The sequence below is a fragment of the Budorcas taxicolor genome, chromosome 19 (assembly GCF_023091745.1).
Source record: "Budorcas taxicolor isolate Tak-1 chromosome 19, Takin1.1, whole genome shotgun sequence".
NCBI lineage: Eukaryota > Metazoa > Chordata > Mammalia > Artiodactyla > Bovidae > Budorcas > Budorcas taxicolor.
This window is the reverse complement of record NC_068928.1, coordinates 56,983,055-56,999,028: the sequence shown is the minus strand read 5'-3', so window position 1 is coordinate 56,999,028 and position 15,974 is coordinate 56,983,055. Positions and strand designations below refer to the sequence as shown.

At 52.7% G+C, this 15,974-nt stretch overlaps 2 protein-coding genes across 2 annotated transcripts in view; both read right to left on the bottom strand.

The window, feature by feature from the left end:
- The window catches only part of SDK2 (sidekick cell adhesion molecule 2), a 268,352-nt gene extending 268,140 nt beyond the window's left edge, over positions 1-212 (bottom strand). The window contains exon 1 of the mRNA XM_052657936.1: positions 149-212. Coding sequence (XP_052513896.1) covers positions 149-212 — 64 coding nt within the window. The remainder of the gene's footprint in view (positions 1-148) is intronic.
- A 140-nt stretch (positions 213-352) lies between these two features.
- LOC128065482 (translation initiation factor IF-2-like) overlaps positions 353-15,974 on the bottom strand; it is a 53,750-nt gene continuing 38,128 nt past the window's right edge. The window contains exon 3 of the mRNA XM_052658656.1: positions 353-1,577. Coding sequence (XP_052514616.1) covers positions 353-1,577 — 1,225 coding nt within the window. The remainder of the gene's footprint in view (positions 1,578-15,974) is intronic.

The following is a 15,974-nucleotide window of genomic DNA, read 5'->3' as shown; positions in this document are numbered from 1 at the left end:
GCTCCCAAACTCGGTGAACGGATCCTGAAACTCCCGGGAGAGGGCTCTGCCCCGGCCAAGACCCGGGTCCCGGAGGCCGTCGTGAGGCCAGCGGGCTCCCGCCCCCCGCCCCCTCTTCCCCACCCCACGTGGGGGTGACCCCCCATACCTTGGGCTCCGGTCGCGCGGATCCGGTAAAGGGCCACCAGCGTCCAGATCAGCAGTCCCCACATGGTGACCAGCCTTGTTTCCGGAGGGTCTCTTCCGTACTGTTTTATAATCCTGGTGGGGTTCGGTCCCCCGCGGCTCCAACCCGGAGCGGTACCCACCCGGGAGGGGCGTTGCTGGCGACCCCGACCGTTCCTCCTCTTCTTCAGTCCAAGTCCGATCCCCGGTGGCGCGCCGGGAAGGCGAGGGGCGAGCAAGGAGACGGAGGAGAGGCCGCTCTCGGTCTCGGGGCGCCTACCCCCTGAGCGCCCCAACTCCGACTTCTCCCGCGCAGGGCCGCCTCGGCGATCCGGCCGGGTCGCGGGCTGGTCTCCGGAATAAACCGACAACTTCGGGAAACTTCCTCCGGTGGCCACGTTGCCCGCCCCCCGCCCCCTCCCCGCCCCCTGGTTGGGTGCTCGGCGCGGACGCAGTCACCGCCGATCCGGGCGCCGGGCCCCCGGGGCCGGGCGGGAAGCGAGCGCGGCGGTGGACGCGGCTGCGGGGCTTCTTTCAGGGGCGCGGGGTTCGGGGGGCGCGGTGAGCGTAGCGGTCCGAACCTCCCTAGGGCTGAAGTTTTCTTCTCTCTAACTTTGCAGCCGGCATCTGGCGGGGCCGAGCCACCCCTCTTGGCTCCACCGCCCCGGCGTCCAGTCCGGGGACTCTCGGTCCCTCCCGGGGCCGCCCGGCCCGGGCGCGCCCTCGGCTCCGCGCCCAGTGGGCTAGCAAACTTTGCGGGTCCAGCGGCCCGGCGCGCCGCCCCGCGCGCCCATGTCCGCGCCGGCTGCGGGGCGGCGGGGACGGCTGGTGGGCTCGGCGATCCCGGCTGGTGGCCGGCGCCCGGGGGCGGAGGCTCCTGCCGGCCAGAGGCCGGAGCTCCGCGGCTCTGCCCTCCGCCGCTCCGCGGCCGGAGCTCTCGGCGAGACCCGCGGAGAGCCCGGCGGGCGGCCCCGGCTCCGGGGGCGCGGCGCCTCCTCGGACGCCCGGCGCGCGCCGACCGCCCGGGCCGGAGAAGCAGCGGCCGCCGCCGCGCCCGCCTCAGCGCCTCGGCCGCGCCGCCGCCGCCGCCCGCCTCAGCCGCTCGCTGGCCGAACCCGCCGCCCTCGGCTTCCCGGAGAGCCGCTCCTGCCTGCGCCGAGCGGGAACTGCGGGGGCAGCGCGAGCCGGGGACGAGCGCGGCGGAGGCGGAGGCGGAGACGCGGCGAGGGGGGCCGAGCGCTACCCCGTGGCCGCGACTGGAGAGCAGCCTGCGCGCGGGGAGGGGGAGCGGCGGCGGCGGCGGCGGCGGCCCCGAGCCAGGCCCGGGAGCGAGCCCCGCGGAAACGCGAGCGGTTTGCGCGGCTGCGGGCGCCCAGCGTCTCCGGGACCCGCCGGAGGGCAGCAGTGGAAACCTGGAACCTTAGCCGGGCGGGATGCGCTCAGAGCCCCTGGGGTCTCTTGCCCAGCCTGCCCTTCCAGCCTCGAACCGGTACCCCCATCTCAGAGGCCTCATTCGACCTCTCTCCCCAGCTGGGAACCCCAACACCCTTCCCGGACGTTGAGTAACAGGGGTGGACGGAAAGCCGGGAACGGGGGTTCAGTCAACTGGTCAATTTCAGTTTCCCCTTCCCAGGTCAGGCTTTCAAAAGTCTGGAACCGCCCAGGCTGGAGAGCAAGACGAAAGAGGCAGGGGACTTAACAGATGGCCCAGAAAGTGAAGTTGGTGCCAAGGCATATGAATCCTTTGTTTCTTCTTAAAAAAAAAAAAAAATTTTTTTTTTTTCCTTCTGAGCTTTCTTGCAAAGAGTAGAACGGTAAATTGGAGAAGAAGCTATGAAAAGGAAGCTCGGAGGGTTCCTTCCTGATGGACCAGAGAAGTCAGCTGAACTCGGGAACTGAGCCCAGCATTCCCGAGGCAGACGCCCAGCACCGGATTCCAGGACTCAGTTACACAGTCCTGGGTACTCGACAGCCTTGCTTCCAGGGACCCCTTCCTGCATGAAAACACCCATCTGTGTATGTTGAAAATAATATTTATGACTGTGTTGGCACAGAGACGAATATATTAATATTACATATTGAAACCATTTTCTTCAACCTGAAAGTTCATCGATTTCTCCTGATTTTAAAAGAAAGGGAAACATTTCCCTGTCGTGTCGCTGGTGCTGCACCGGCGGAGCCGCGTGGCGTCTCCCTGTCCCCTTGGTGTTTCTGCTGAGAGCAAAGAGCCGCGGAGATTCCACCTGCGGGCACCGTGCTTTTGTCCTCTCCCTGGCGGCCCTTTCCACCCCAGAGGGCATCCTTTCTGATTGCTGTGGAGCAGACACAGCCCTGCCAAGGTTTTATCACTTTTATATTTCCGTCTCACCTGCCTCGGAAAAAGAATCCTGGGCCGCCTCTGAAAGCGGCTGAGAAGCCAGCCTGCTTTACCTATGTGCTTCCATTGCCTAATCAAACAATATTTCATGACTTTCTGCCCCCCATGGAAACCTGTGCTTCATCCCAGGCTGAAGTCCTTCTGACTGGCTGACGAGTAAAGCGGGGGGGAAGCTTCGAGGGGCAGGTGGCCTAGGTGTGGCCAGCCCGCCTTGGTCTTACTGGCCGCATCATTGCTGGCTGCTTGGGGATGACCAGCTGGGGCCTCGCACACGCCTGCCTGTGCTCACCGCCCCGTCCTGGGGCTCAGGCCCTTCCCAGACCTCGGAGAACAGCTGTCCACAGGATGCTGTTACCCTCTCTGCTCACAGAGGGGGCCTGAGAGCCAGATTTGCAGAAACCTCTGCTTCTCAGCCAGCAAAGGACCTGCAGAAAGGCTGATCTCCATTCTCTGAGAGTGGGCGCTCCCATCCACCCAAACGGCCACCTTCCTCGTGTCCAGTCCCAGACTTCGGCTGCCAGGAGTCTGAACCAGATGCTCCTAGGAGCTCTGAACAGCATTTATTTCTTTGTCAAAAGAGACATGGTTGCACAATTGTGTGTAGCCCCATGCACCTTCTTCTGGGACTTTAATCCCCACAGGCCAGGGCTGAGCACCAACCCATGGTGGCTGGTGGTGGAGGAGGCGTCCTTCTGTGTTGGAAGCCTCTAGGCGTGCCTGCTTGTTAGAAAGCGAAGAGGACGGTACCCTTCAAGCAAATCTTTGTGTCCGTCCATCTGAGACTGTCTCCCGCCTCGGCCTGAAGGCACACAGACAGGAAGGGAACTGACTTTACTTCTGAGAGTTTCCCTGGCCCAGGAGGAGGCAGAGCAGGGAGCCTGCCACAGTGAGAGGGGCTAGTTACGGAGAAAGTCACTTGCAGACACCATGACCTCATTCTTGCCAGTAGCGGTGTAATTAGAGGTTGCAAGCGGTGCAGTTACAGTGGGGACCCTATCAGGAGGAGCCGCGTGGCTGTCCCAGGCTCTCCTCTGCCTCCTGGCCCCTTTTAATTTGAGTCTGTGGGTACAGCTCTCCCGGAAAGCTTGGCGGCACAGGATCTGGGGCTTTCCCCTCATTTATATCCCACCTCCCTACATCCCCAGAGCAGGCAGGCCCGCAGAAGGCTCCTTCTTGGCGACGCTCTCCCTATCCATTCCAGTCTGTAAATTCAAGGTGGCGGGTGGGCACAGCCACTGAGATAAGCACAATTCATTTCAAATGAGAAGGAAAGGCCGGGGTCACCCCGCTGCCCCCGCCCCCTCCCATTCCAGGGGGATGCTGTGCGTTTAAAACGTCATCCTTGTAGAAAAACCTGTGTGAGGGCCCCAAACAGGACCACGCTTTCTTAGCCTTCCATCCCACACATCCCAGCCCATGCAAGAGCATTCCTGCAGAACTTGGCCAAGGAGCCTTCGGTGTGGGAGGTGAATTACACCGTGTGCCAGCCAAGAGTGGGGAGACCAAGCCCAGGATGGTCAGATGGAGCTGTTCAATCTCCCAGAAGGCTAAGATCCTCCCCACCACCCTTCAGCCTCCAGCCCGTCTTCTGCCCCATCCTACACACAGAAACCAAAGGGTAGGCTGGGTCAGCTCTTCAGTAAGATTATTATAGTTTTTTTTTTCCCCCGATTTTTTTATTATCGCAAATGTAATAACAACGAGAACAGAGTGTTCTTTTGCAGGGCCAGGCGAATCCTCCACCCGCAGGGACCAGGCGGGAGGCAGTGATCCTGCAGAGGCAGACACATGTGCCCTCCCTGTCCTTACTCCCTCATCCCTGCTTCCCAAGGTGCTCCAGGGGCCGCCCGCAGCCGGAAGCCCTCTCCAGGGGCTAGTTTGCCGGATGAGACGTAGAAGAGTGAGCCTCAAGAGGAGGGGAAAAGGACTAGACCGGACTCCATCTAGAAGGAGGGCTTCCCAGGGGGCGCGAGTGGTAAAGAGCTCGCCTGCCAACGCAGGATGTAAGAGACGCGGGTTCAGTCCCTGGGTCGGGAAGATCCCCTGGAGGAGGGCACGGCAACTCACTCCAGTGTTCTTACCTGGAGAATCCCATGGACAGAGGAGCCTGGCGGGCTACAAAGAGTCAGACACGACTGAGCAACTTAGAACACAGGCCATCTAGAAGAAAGAAGAAAGGGAGACCAGAAGAGTTAGGGTTGAAATGGCTTATATTTATTTTTGGCAGCACCTTGCAGCATGTGGGATCTTACTTCCCTAACCTGGGATCGAACCCTCGCCCCCTGTGGCTGCAGTGGAGATTCTCAACCACTGGACCATTAGGGAAGTCCCTGAAGTGGTCCTTAAACTACAGGTTTCAGGGCAGAAATACTTCCCAGACCCATCCTTCCCTCTCCCCCTTCCCCCTTCCTCCCCACTCCTTCCCCCCCTTCCCCTCCTCCACAGCATCTCATTCCCTGCTGTTCTTGGGGTTGCCATGGGCACCCCTGGGAAAGGTCCCCCAGAGCAGGGACCCTCAGCAGAGCCATCTCTGATCTACCTGAAGGGAACTCAGACAACTAATTGCCTTGAAACACGGCTCCTGGTAAATAATTAATGGCATTCTTTTTTTGTTTGTTTGTTTGTTCTCTTTTGAGGACGGAGAAAGGGATGGAGTCAAGTTGATCGAGAGGTTTATTAGTCTCCATTGGAAAAGAGGGATGCTCTGGGGTCCTGTCTCAGGCAGCTGGGGCTTCCCTGACCAAACGCCACAGGCTGCTGGCTGGGAAGTCCAAGGTCAAGGGGCTGGTGTAGTCAACTCTTGGGGAAGGCTCTCCCCGTGGCTTGTAGACCCCCACTTTCTTGCTGTGTCTTCATGTGGGAGAGAGAGTGGGGACGGGACGGGGAGGCTGGAGGGAGGGAAAGAGCTCTGGGCTCACTTCCTCTTTCTTTTAAAAAAGTATTTGTTAGTTTATTTTTGGCTCTGTTGGACCTTAGTTGAGTCCTGCTGGCTCAGTGGTTGCAGCGCACGGGCTTAGCTGCTCTGAGACACTGCTCTGGGATCCTGGTTCCCCAGCCTGGGACCAAACCTGAATCCTCTGCACTGGAAGACAGATTCTTAACCACTGGGCCCTCAGGGAAGTACCCCACTTCCTCTTTTTATAAGGACGCCAATCCCACCTTTGGTGTCCCATCCATGTGTGCCCATCTAAACCCAATTATTCATGTCTCAAGAGACCCCATTTCCAAATATGGTCACATTTGTGAAGGTTGAAAATTGGGGGAGAATACAGTTTACTCTGCTACAGTCCCCTAACCCAAGATCCACCCCATCCTCAATTACGCTTTGTAACTTACTGTCACTCCCTTAGGAGAAAGGGCGTAAGAAAACAGCATATGTTCATGGCTGGGCTGGGGGCAGCCTGCTTCTCTGGCTTTCCTGTGCTAAGGCCAGAAGCACCATGGGGGTAGCTACCTGTCTCCGAAACCCAGGATCTGACTGGCTGCAAATATACCTGAATGGTCTGGGGTTTCATCTTCCACACCCTTCAAGAGGAGGGAAAGAGACAGAGAGATGGAGGAGAAACCCACCAACACCAGTGCAGGAATGAAATGCACATGGCCTGCTGGTCCGGAGCCAGATGCAAGCCAGAGAGATGGAGGTTAACAGACCACAGGAGACAGCATTTTTAAACAATAAAACTGCTAAATGTAGGCTAGGCTGGGGAAGGAAGTGAACGCATGAGGAAACCCAGGCATCTGCTCTATCTAGGCCATTTCCAGTCACTCTGAGCCCCCAGCTCAGCATGTTGGGGAGGTGCAGTCACGTCTGGTGGAGAAGCAGTGCTCACACTGGACAGGAGAGGGCGCTATAAACACATACTGCTGGCAGGCCCAGGAAGGAGGAAGTGGGTTGGGGTCAAGTGTGCCCTTTGTGGTCGTTTCAGGAACAAAATCAGCATATATTTTACTCAAGAATGTTCTTAACGTGTCTACAATACAGTGTAGAGCACCACAGAGAAGCCCGCCTCTGGGTGGCCGGGACATTGATCTTTAAATTAGACAAGGATTTAGAATCGTTTAAGGCCATTCAAAATCGCAGAGCAATGAACTCGAACTTGAGCAGGGTTTATTTCATCTGCTTAGTACGAGAGGAAGCTGTGACTCTGCCTTTCAGAGCCATCAAAGGCAAGCTATCCCAACTTAAAGGGCGAGTGCCTTTGATTGGGCACCGGCGGTGTCAGGAACACTCCTCTCTTGACTGTTTCGAAGCCACGCTACACACGGCAGGGCTGCCTTAAGGCTGGGGCCTGCCCATCCCTGAGCCTGAAACGCCCTTCCTCCAAATGTCTGCAGGGCTCACCCCTCCACCTTCACTGTGTCTCTGTTTAAATGGTACCCAGCCAGTCAACTACTTTGAAAAAGGAACCCACCTGAAGGGTGATGCTCAAAAACAGTCACTACTGGTAAGGGGGAGACATTCACTGGTCAGCATAGTTGCTGGCAGGGCGACATGACCAGCACATGTGCCCTGCACACAAGTGCACATATACACACATGTGTGCATACACACGCACGCACGCACACACACACACCCCATGCTTCCTCCGACTTTCTTTCTTTTAGCCCTTTTATCACCATGTGACCATTTGATGTGGGCTTCCCAGGTGTCTTAGTGGTAAAGAATCTGCCTGCCAATCAGGAGACTCAGGTTCAATCACTGGGGTCAGGAAGATCTCTTGGAGAAGGAAATGGCAACCCATTCCAGTATTCTTGCCTGGGAAATCCCAAGGACAGAGAAGCCTGGAGGGCTACAGTCCCTGGGGTTGCAAAAGAGTCTAACATGGCTTAGTGAAACAATAACAAAGACCATCTGGTATACCTTAGATTTTAAATACTTGTCAGTATCTTTATTGCCCATCTTTCCCCACTGGAATATAAGCATCTTAAAGGCAGAGATTTTCACCAGTTTTGCTCTGAGTATGTCAAAGAACCACATTCAGACCCAGTGATAATATATATTCAGGGAAATCAAAACCATGGGAAAATGTATATGAAGTGTGAACAGCCCTTCAATTTCATTACTGTGTCTTTCCTTCCACTGACCTTGCAAATTGGGCTATTTACACCTCAAGTGTGTATTTTCCCATATTTGTATTTACAGCAAACATTACTACTGCCTGAAAATTAACCCAATCTCAGCCTAATGCCTGTAATTTACACAATCACACGTGGTGGTGGTGGTTTAGTAGCTAAGCCATTTCTGACTCTTTGTGACCCCATGGACTATAGCTCGACAGGCTCCCCTGTCCATGGGATTTTCCAGGCAAGAATACAGGAGTGGGTTGCTATTCCCTTCTCCAAGGGATCTTCCCCACCTAGGGATGGAACCCAGGTCTCCTGCATTGCAGGCGGATTCTTTACTGACAACCACCAGGAAAGCCCATACGATTACGTTCATTCATTTAATTTCTAAGAAATAAGGTTTTACAGAACTAGTCATGTTGGAAAGCTCCGTGGAGTTTAGGCATGAGGTTGCTTCTCATTACTATGCAATCCATATGAAAATCATTCCACAGATGGCTTAGAGTTTTGGAACAATCCTGCAGTTACTTCCTCAGATAATAGAACTAGACTTTGCTCCAGGGCAGGCTGGTAAACTACAGCCTTCAGGCCAGATCCCACCTGCCAGCAATTTTTGTAAATAAAGTTTTATTGGCGCAATCACGCCCATTCACTTCCCTATTGTCTGTGGTTCCTTGCAGTTACTATTTAACAGCAGAATTGAGTAGTTGGGAGAGAGACCTTATGGCTTGGAAATTTCAATATTAGTTGCGTGCATGCGTACTCAGTAGCTCAGTCATGTCCAGCTCTCTGCGACCTCATGGACTGTAGCCTGCCAGGCTCCTCTGTCCATGGGATTCTTCAGGCAAGAATACTGGAGTGGGTTGCCATTTCCTCCTCCAGGAGATCTTCCCAGCCCAGGGATCGAACCCATGTTGCCTGGATTGCAGGCTGAGTGTTTACCACTGTGCCACCTGGGAAGCTGCTATATTGGCTAACTGGCCCTTTACAGAAAAAATGTGCCAACGCTCACTCGAAAAGAAAACGACGCATCGTTCCATGTGTGTCCTAGATTTGGGGGTTCTGAGAGTGTCCGTCTCTGCTCTTACCATCTTCTTGCAGGCCTGGCTTTCAGCCTGCTTCCCTGACCTTGTCTGAAGCTATCTGAGGGCAGCAGTTCGGGGATGTGGTACGCCGCTAGTCTCCCCACACACCTGTCTTCTATCTGGCTAAAAATGGCACCTGGTAGGAATTGATACAATATAAAGCGTGGGCCAGGCAACAGCATCACTCATTGTTAGTGAAATGCAAATCGAAACTCCAACGAGGGATCGCCTCAGCCTGGTCAGAATGACCGTCATCAGAAAAAGTCTATAAATAACATTAATAAATGCTGGAGAGGGTGTGGAGGAAAAGGAACCTTCCTATGCTGTTGTGAGAATGTAAACTGATACAGCGATACAGCCACCACGGAAAACCTTATGGATGTTCCTTAAAAAACTACGAGTTCCTACATGATTTCCTGCAGTCCCACTCCTGGGCATGTATCTGGAGAAAACTCTAATTCGAAAAGATACACGCACCCCCCCCCACCCCCAGTATTCATTGCAGCCCTGTTTACCTTAGCCAAGACATGGAAGCAACCCAAACATCCATCGCCAGAGGATTGGATAGCCCTCCTTGGTTCAAGTTTCTGCCATCCCCCTCTCCTTGCCTCTCTTGATGACACAACCTAGTCCCTCATTCCTAAATGACTGCCCCTCATTTTTCACTCTCTCTCATTCAGTTCTTGACTTTTTCTAGGTAAATTCAGGAAATGAGATAAGTAAGACTTCCCTGGTCGTCCAGTGGTTAGTAATCCACCTTCCAGTGCAGGGGACCTGGGGTCAATCCCTGGTCCAGGGAGATCCCCCCATGCCAAGGAGCAATGAAGCCCGTGCACCACGCCACAGCTACTGAACCTGTGCTCAAGAGCCTGTGCCCTGAAGCCAGAGACGCCGCTGTGATGAGAAGCCCACGCACCCCAGTGAGGAGCAGAGCCAGCTCATCACGACCGGAGAAAGCTGACGCACAGACAAAAATTCACAGTTCTTTCAAAAAGAAAATCAGATCAGTATATCTGAACTTCTTTCACTGCCTTGCTTTTACTGAGTTTCAGGCTGCCATTTTGCCAGTAGAGTCACGGAAAGATGAAATGAGAAAAAGTGCTGAGAAACCAGATTCATAGGTTCTTGTTGAGTAAGTCATGCTTTTGATCTGAGCAGCCTCTTGGAGTGATAGTTGGGCTGGGTGTATTAAGATGCAAGTTCAGAATAATCTTCCCTTAGAACGTTGTCTGTATCGGAGCCCCTGCATTTCGGATGAAACGTATGATGCTAGCTTTAGCCTCCTAGCTTTGCAGACAACCTGTTGGCTATCTCTGCAGAGCATTTCTGCGGTCCTCATTCTGAAAGTTCTCCAGCACGTCCTGTTTCCCTCTGGACTGTCTTGTTTCATCCATCCTGTTTTGTGAGTCCTTTCCTTTGGAGACCTTCCTTCAGCTCAAGGACGTTTCCTTCCGTTAGGTTTTTGATAATTTCCTCTATTCCATGTGGTTCTCTGTTCCCCCATCCTAAGACTCTTAGTAGCTGGATATTGTACACAGAGGCCAAGCGTCTTCCCTGATGGCTCAGCCTGCAAAGCAGGAGATGAGGGCTTGATCGTTCCAGGGAAGGGCTCTCTGGAGGAGGAAATGGCAACCCACTGCAGTATTCTTGCCTGGGAAATCCCATGGACAGCGGAGCCTGATGGGCTATAGTCCATAAGGGTTGCGAAGAGTGAGACACATCTGGGCGCACGTGCGCGTGCACACACACACACACACACACACACACACGGCAAAGACAAGTAGCAAAGGCACCACCTGGACGTGCGGATTCTCAGGCCTCACCCCAGAGATACTAAATCAGAATTTGCATTTTTGAAAGATCCTTAGGTGACGTGTATGTGCATCACATTTTGAGACGTGCTGCTTTAATTCACTTTCAGTTCATGCTTGACGGGAACGATGGAGGCCGCACCCCCGAAGCACATCACTCAACAGCGCCTCTCCCCCAGGCCCCATGCTCTCATCTTTCCAGGCTTAGAAATCAGGTGTCCCTCTTCTCTGAGGTCAGACACTACCTAGCTCCCAAGGGAGCCTCCTGCTTTATGCGCTTGTCCCTCTCTGATATGCTCATTTTTTTTTCTTTCTTTTCCTTTCATAGAGTCTTTTCATAACATCTTTAAATAGAAGCAGGTATTCCCAAAGTGAAAAAGCTTCCCTTGACCCTTCTGCCTCTTCCAGTTACCATCCCATTTCTCAACTGCCTTTTCCTGCCAAATTTCCTGAATTCGTGCCAAGCAAGTTCTGCTGTGTTTTTCTACATCTCCCTTCCTTAACCCCTTGAAATCTGGCTGGCAACTCACTGCGTTTAAAAACTTTTCTGAAAGGTCTTCTTGGCCGTGGCTGGTGGCTGTGGCCTTTCTGGGTTGTGCCTTTCTGTTGACTTTTGTGACACCTTGGGGTGGGGGAGGAGGAGGAGGCGGAGAAGTCGGGGTCTGGGCATATGACCGGTACCTCTTTCATCACCCCTCTGAGCAAACTCCTCGGTGTGGACGGAGATCCTTCAAGCTGAACTCCTCACCCCTTCTCCTGCCCACACTCACCACCATCCACCCAGTGTCCTCAACTCAGTAGCACACCTCCACTCTCCTGGGCGCTTGGGAGGGAGCCTCAGAGTCAGAATTGGGCACCTCCCCGTCTCATCCTCACTCTCCATCCATCACCAAGTCTGTGCGTTCACCTCCCAGGTCGCCGATGTCCGCACTCTCTCCGTGTCCCCCTCCGCTGCCCTGGTCCAGCCTCCACCAGGTCCCGCCTCGGCCTCTACCGTGGCCTCCTAATGCTCTGCCTCCATTTCTCCAGCCCCCAACTCCGTTCCAGCACAGGGCGCCCATGATTTTTTCTTAGAAGTAAATCGCATGATGCGATTCTCCTGCTTACAAACTCTTCAAAGATTTGGTATCATTCAGAAATTATTATTCATTTTTTAGATAGGACATTGTGGTTTGGTTCTCTTTCCCAAAAGAAAGTCCTCCTCTTTTAGAGGTATGTTCTGTGATATTTCTAAGTGACATGATGTAATATGCTGGATTCTCTCCAAAGTGCTACCCCGTGGATCAGGGAAGTGAGATTGGTTGTGCTGAAGCCAGGTACCCAGGGTTTCCTTGTGATCTTTTACTTCTGTGTGTTTGAACATTTTTACGATGAAGTTATAAAAACAAATTGCAAGGCTATTTTGTTACTCATATAAGGCAAAAACAAACAAACAAACAAACAAAAAACCCTGCTTGTGAAGATACTCCATTATTCATAAAATTCAAACAAACCCGGAAAACATCCTCTCCATGGCCTGCACGTTCCAGCCTGCCTGCCCCCTGTTGAAGCTTTTGGTTTCGTCTCTTGTCATGAACATCCTTCTGCGAGGCTCTGCCCTGCGACCCTCCCCAGCAACCTCCTCCTCTCCTTCCAACGAAGTCTTCTCTGATGGGCCTGGAAAGCTTCTCCCGTCATTCCCAGGACCCCTCATCCAGCCCATCTCCCACAACCCCCATCAGCCACTTGCCGCTAACCCCCCTCCCCTGCCAGGCCTCTGTTTAAAACCAGTCTTTCAGAAATGCCCTCTCCAATCCCCAATTTAAATTTAACCTCCCCGGTTTACTTTATCTCTGCACCCTATAATTTCCCATCTTTGCACTTAACCGCAGTTTAAGTCTGTTGTCCTCACCAAGCCATGAACTCTCTGAGGGCCAAGATCATGACTTCTGTTTTCTCACGTGGGTGTCCACCAACGCAGCGCTGCAGAATGAGTTGAGGTGGTCGCCACGCCCTCAGTCCCCTTCTAAAGAAGTTCACCCTCAGCCATGAAAATGATAATTAAAATGAAAATACAATAGCTGGGATGCAAGAATTCAGGTATCTGCTAGGCCAGATGAACAAAGTGATGAGTATGCTTTTCATTTTTTTATGATCATTTTCTCTCTTATTGAAGAATATAAACTGGGAGATGAGATTAAAGCCCCCTGCATTCCCCCCCCGACCCGGCCCCCCTCTTTCTTCCCCTAAGTAATTACTATCATGATTTTGGGATGGATTCAGTGTGTATTTTTAAAATTTTTATTACAAATGTGAGCATCCGTAAACAGTCCGTGGTATTGTTTTATGTGGTTTTAAAAGTGCATGTAGATGACACAATTCGCTACATTGTGCTGTGCTGCTCCCGTTTCTCCCTCAGTGGTGTCATGTAGATATGTGTGTATGCATTTATATTATGTATCAGTTCATCCACTTTAACAGCTAGACAGCCATCTACTGTATGCATACATTGCAATTTATTTATTCATTCCCTTAACGAGGCACATCTGGCTCATCTCCAACTTTCATCTCTGACAAGAATTCTGGGAAGAATGTGCTTGAACTTGCATCTCGCGCTTGCCTGGAATATCCCATGGACGGAGGAGCCTGGTAGGCTGCAGTCTGCGGGGTCGTTAAGAGGCAGACACGACTGAGCGACTTCACTTTCACTTTTCACTTTCATGCGTTGGAGGAGAAAATGGCAACCCTCTCCAGTGTTCTTGCCTGGAGAATCCCAGGGACGGGGGAGCCTGGTGGGCTGCTGTCTATGGGGTCGCACAGCGTGGGACACGACTAAAGCGACTGAGCAGCAGCAGCAGCAGGCAGAGGCACCCCCCTCCTTGCCATTAGACTGGCCAAAATAAATGAAGGAGGGCTGGCCACGTGCCAAGGAGATGGGCATTCTTGTATGCTGCTGCTGGTGAAAGAAGTTGATACAATCATTTTAGAGAGCCAGTTGGCAATACCTGGTTAGGGTAAAAACACTCAACCTTGTGGCCCAGCAATTCTCCTTTTATAATAAATCCTTATTATCAAAGCTAAATGATGGAATTCTTTTCTACTCAACAGAAAGCATTCTATATGTAGTAATCCTCTATGCCTCGGAGTTAACAATGCTTTCGCACACATGTTAACCTAATTCGATACTCCCAGCTGTGGAGGCATGGGTTTCTTTTTGTTGTTTCGACTGCCAAGTGTCCAACTCTTTTGCGACTCTACAGGCTCCTCTGTCCATGAGATTTCCCAAACAAGAATACTGGAGTGGGTTGCCATTTTCCCCTCCAGGGGATCTTCCTGGACCAGGGATTGAACCCAAGTCTCCTGGTTTAGCAGGCAGATCCCTTACCACTGAGCCACCCGGGAAGCCCTGAGGCTGTGGTATCAAACCCCTATTACAAATGGGGCAAAATACAAGGGCACCTAATGTAGTTTGGTGCCAAGGCTTAAATCCAATGGTTTCACTTTTTGCCCAGTGTGTTTTCTTTACACATATATATATATTATATGTATATTTAAATGATTTATTTGTTTGTATTTTGGCTGCACTGGGTCTTCGTTGCTGTGTGCGGCTTTCTCTAGCTGCAGCGAGCAGGGGCTGCTCCCCAGTTGCGCTGTGCGCTTCTCTTCGCAGCGACTTCTCTTGTTGCAGAGCGCAGGCTCTAGAGCGTGTGGGCTTCCCTGATTGTGGGGCACGGGCTTAGTTGCACTGAGACACGTTGAATCTTCCTGGCTCGGGGGTTGAACCCATGCTTCCTGCGTTGGCAGGCAGGCTGTCAACCCCTGGGCCACCAGGGAAGTCCCTGCCCAGTGCATTTGCAACCGCCCTCCACGGCCTCACCGTTTTCATGTGACGAAAAAAACAAACAAGTTCCAGGTCCTTTGTCAGAGATGCTGTTGGCCCCACAGCCAGACACCTTGCACCAGGCCTTGGACTCACACCCTGGGGACTGGGAGCGTCGGTGGCTAACAGCTCACAGCTTCTCCTTCTTTAGAGAATTGCCCACAGCCATCTGGAGCGGACGTACTTGAAGACGCCTGGAAAGTTTCCTCCACCACCCTCGGTGGGGGTCCCTTAGCCAATGGCCCACGACAGAGGGACGCACAGCTGGCGTTTATGCTCCAGAGCTCCCCCGGGAGCAGACGGAGGCAGACTGTCTCAGCTGAACCCACATCTCAGCCTTGTTTCTTGCTCTGCCTTATTCTGCCTCCTCACTGCTCACACCTCCTCCTGACAGCATATCTTAGAGAGATCACTTGCACAAAATCTTATCCCAAGCTCTGCTTCCAGGGCAAGGAGTTCTCAACATTTAGCAGCATCGGAGTCACCTTCAGGCCTGTGTTAAACCACAGGTGGCTCACCCACCAAGTTTCTCTTTCTGTGGATCTAGGGGAGGGTCCCAGACTTTATATTTCTCTCTTTTTCTCCAAACTTCATATTTTAAAATTATTATTTTTGTTATTTTGGTTGTGCTGTGTGGCATGTGGGATTTTAGTTCCCTGACCGGGGACTGAACCCACGCCCCCTGCATTGGCAGCATGAAGTCTCAACCACTGGACCACCAGGGAAGTCCCTTTTCCAAACTTTAAACTTTCTATTTTGTGTTGGGGTATAGCCGATTAACCATGTTGTAACAGTCTCACTGAACAGTGAAGGGACCCAGTCACACATATACATGTATCCATTCTCCCCCAAACTCCCCTCCTATCCAGGCTGCCATGTAACATTGAGCAGACTTCCCTGTGCTGTACAGGAGGTCCTTGTTGGTTATCCATTTTAAATACAGCAGTGTGTACAGGTAACCGTAAGTTTGCTCTTAAAGCCTGTAGGTCTGTTTCTGTAAGTTCATTTGTACCATTTCCTTTTAGATTCCACATATAAGGGATGTCATAGATACTTCTCCTTCTTTGTCTGACTTCACTCATGACAATCTCTAGGTCCATTGTCCCTCTTATTTTAGACGGAGGAGTTCAAGGCTCAGAAGGACTCACGTTCTGCCCCAGCTCACACTGCAGCTCTGTTTTCTTATCAGTTTTTTGGCAGCACCATGCAACACGTGGGATCTTATTTCCCTGACCAGGAATCAAAGCCATGCCCTTGGCAGTGGAAGCGTAGAGTCTTAACCATTGGACCACCAGGGATGTTCCCTCAAGATTTTGCATTTCTGATATGGCTAGGCTTTCCTGGTGGCTCAGATGGTAAAGAATCCGCCTGCAATGCAGGAGACCCAGGTTCGATCCCTAAGTCAGGAAGATCCCCTGGAGAAGGGAATGGCAACCCACTCCAGTATTCTTGCCTAGAGAATCCCACGGACAGAGGAGCCTGGCGGGCCACAGTCCATGGGGTCACAAAGAGTCAGGCACGACTGAGCGACTGAGCGTGCCATGCCATTCTAGGGGTCTGACCTGAGACAGCTGATTCCAGAAGCAACAGACCCTAGGGATGGGGTTTGGAGT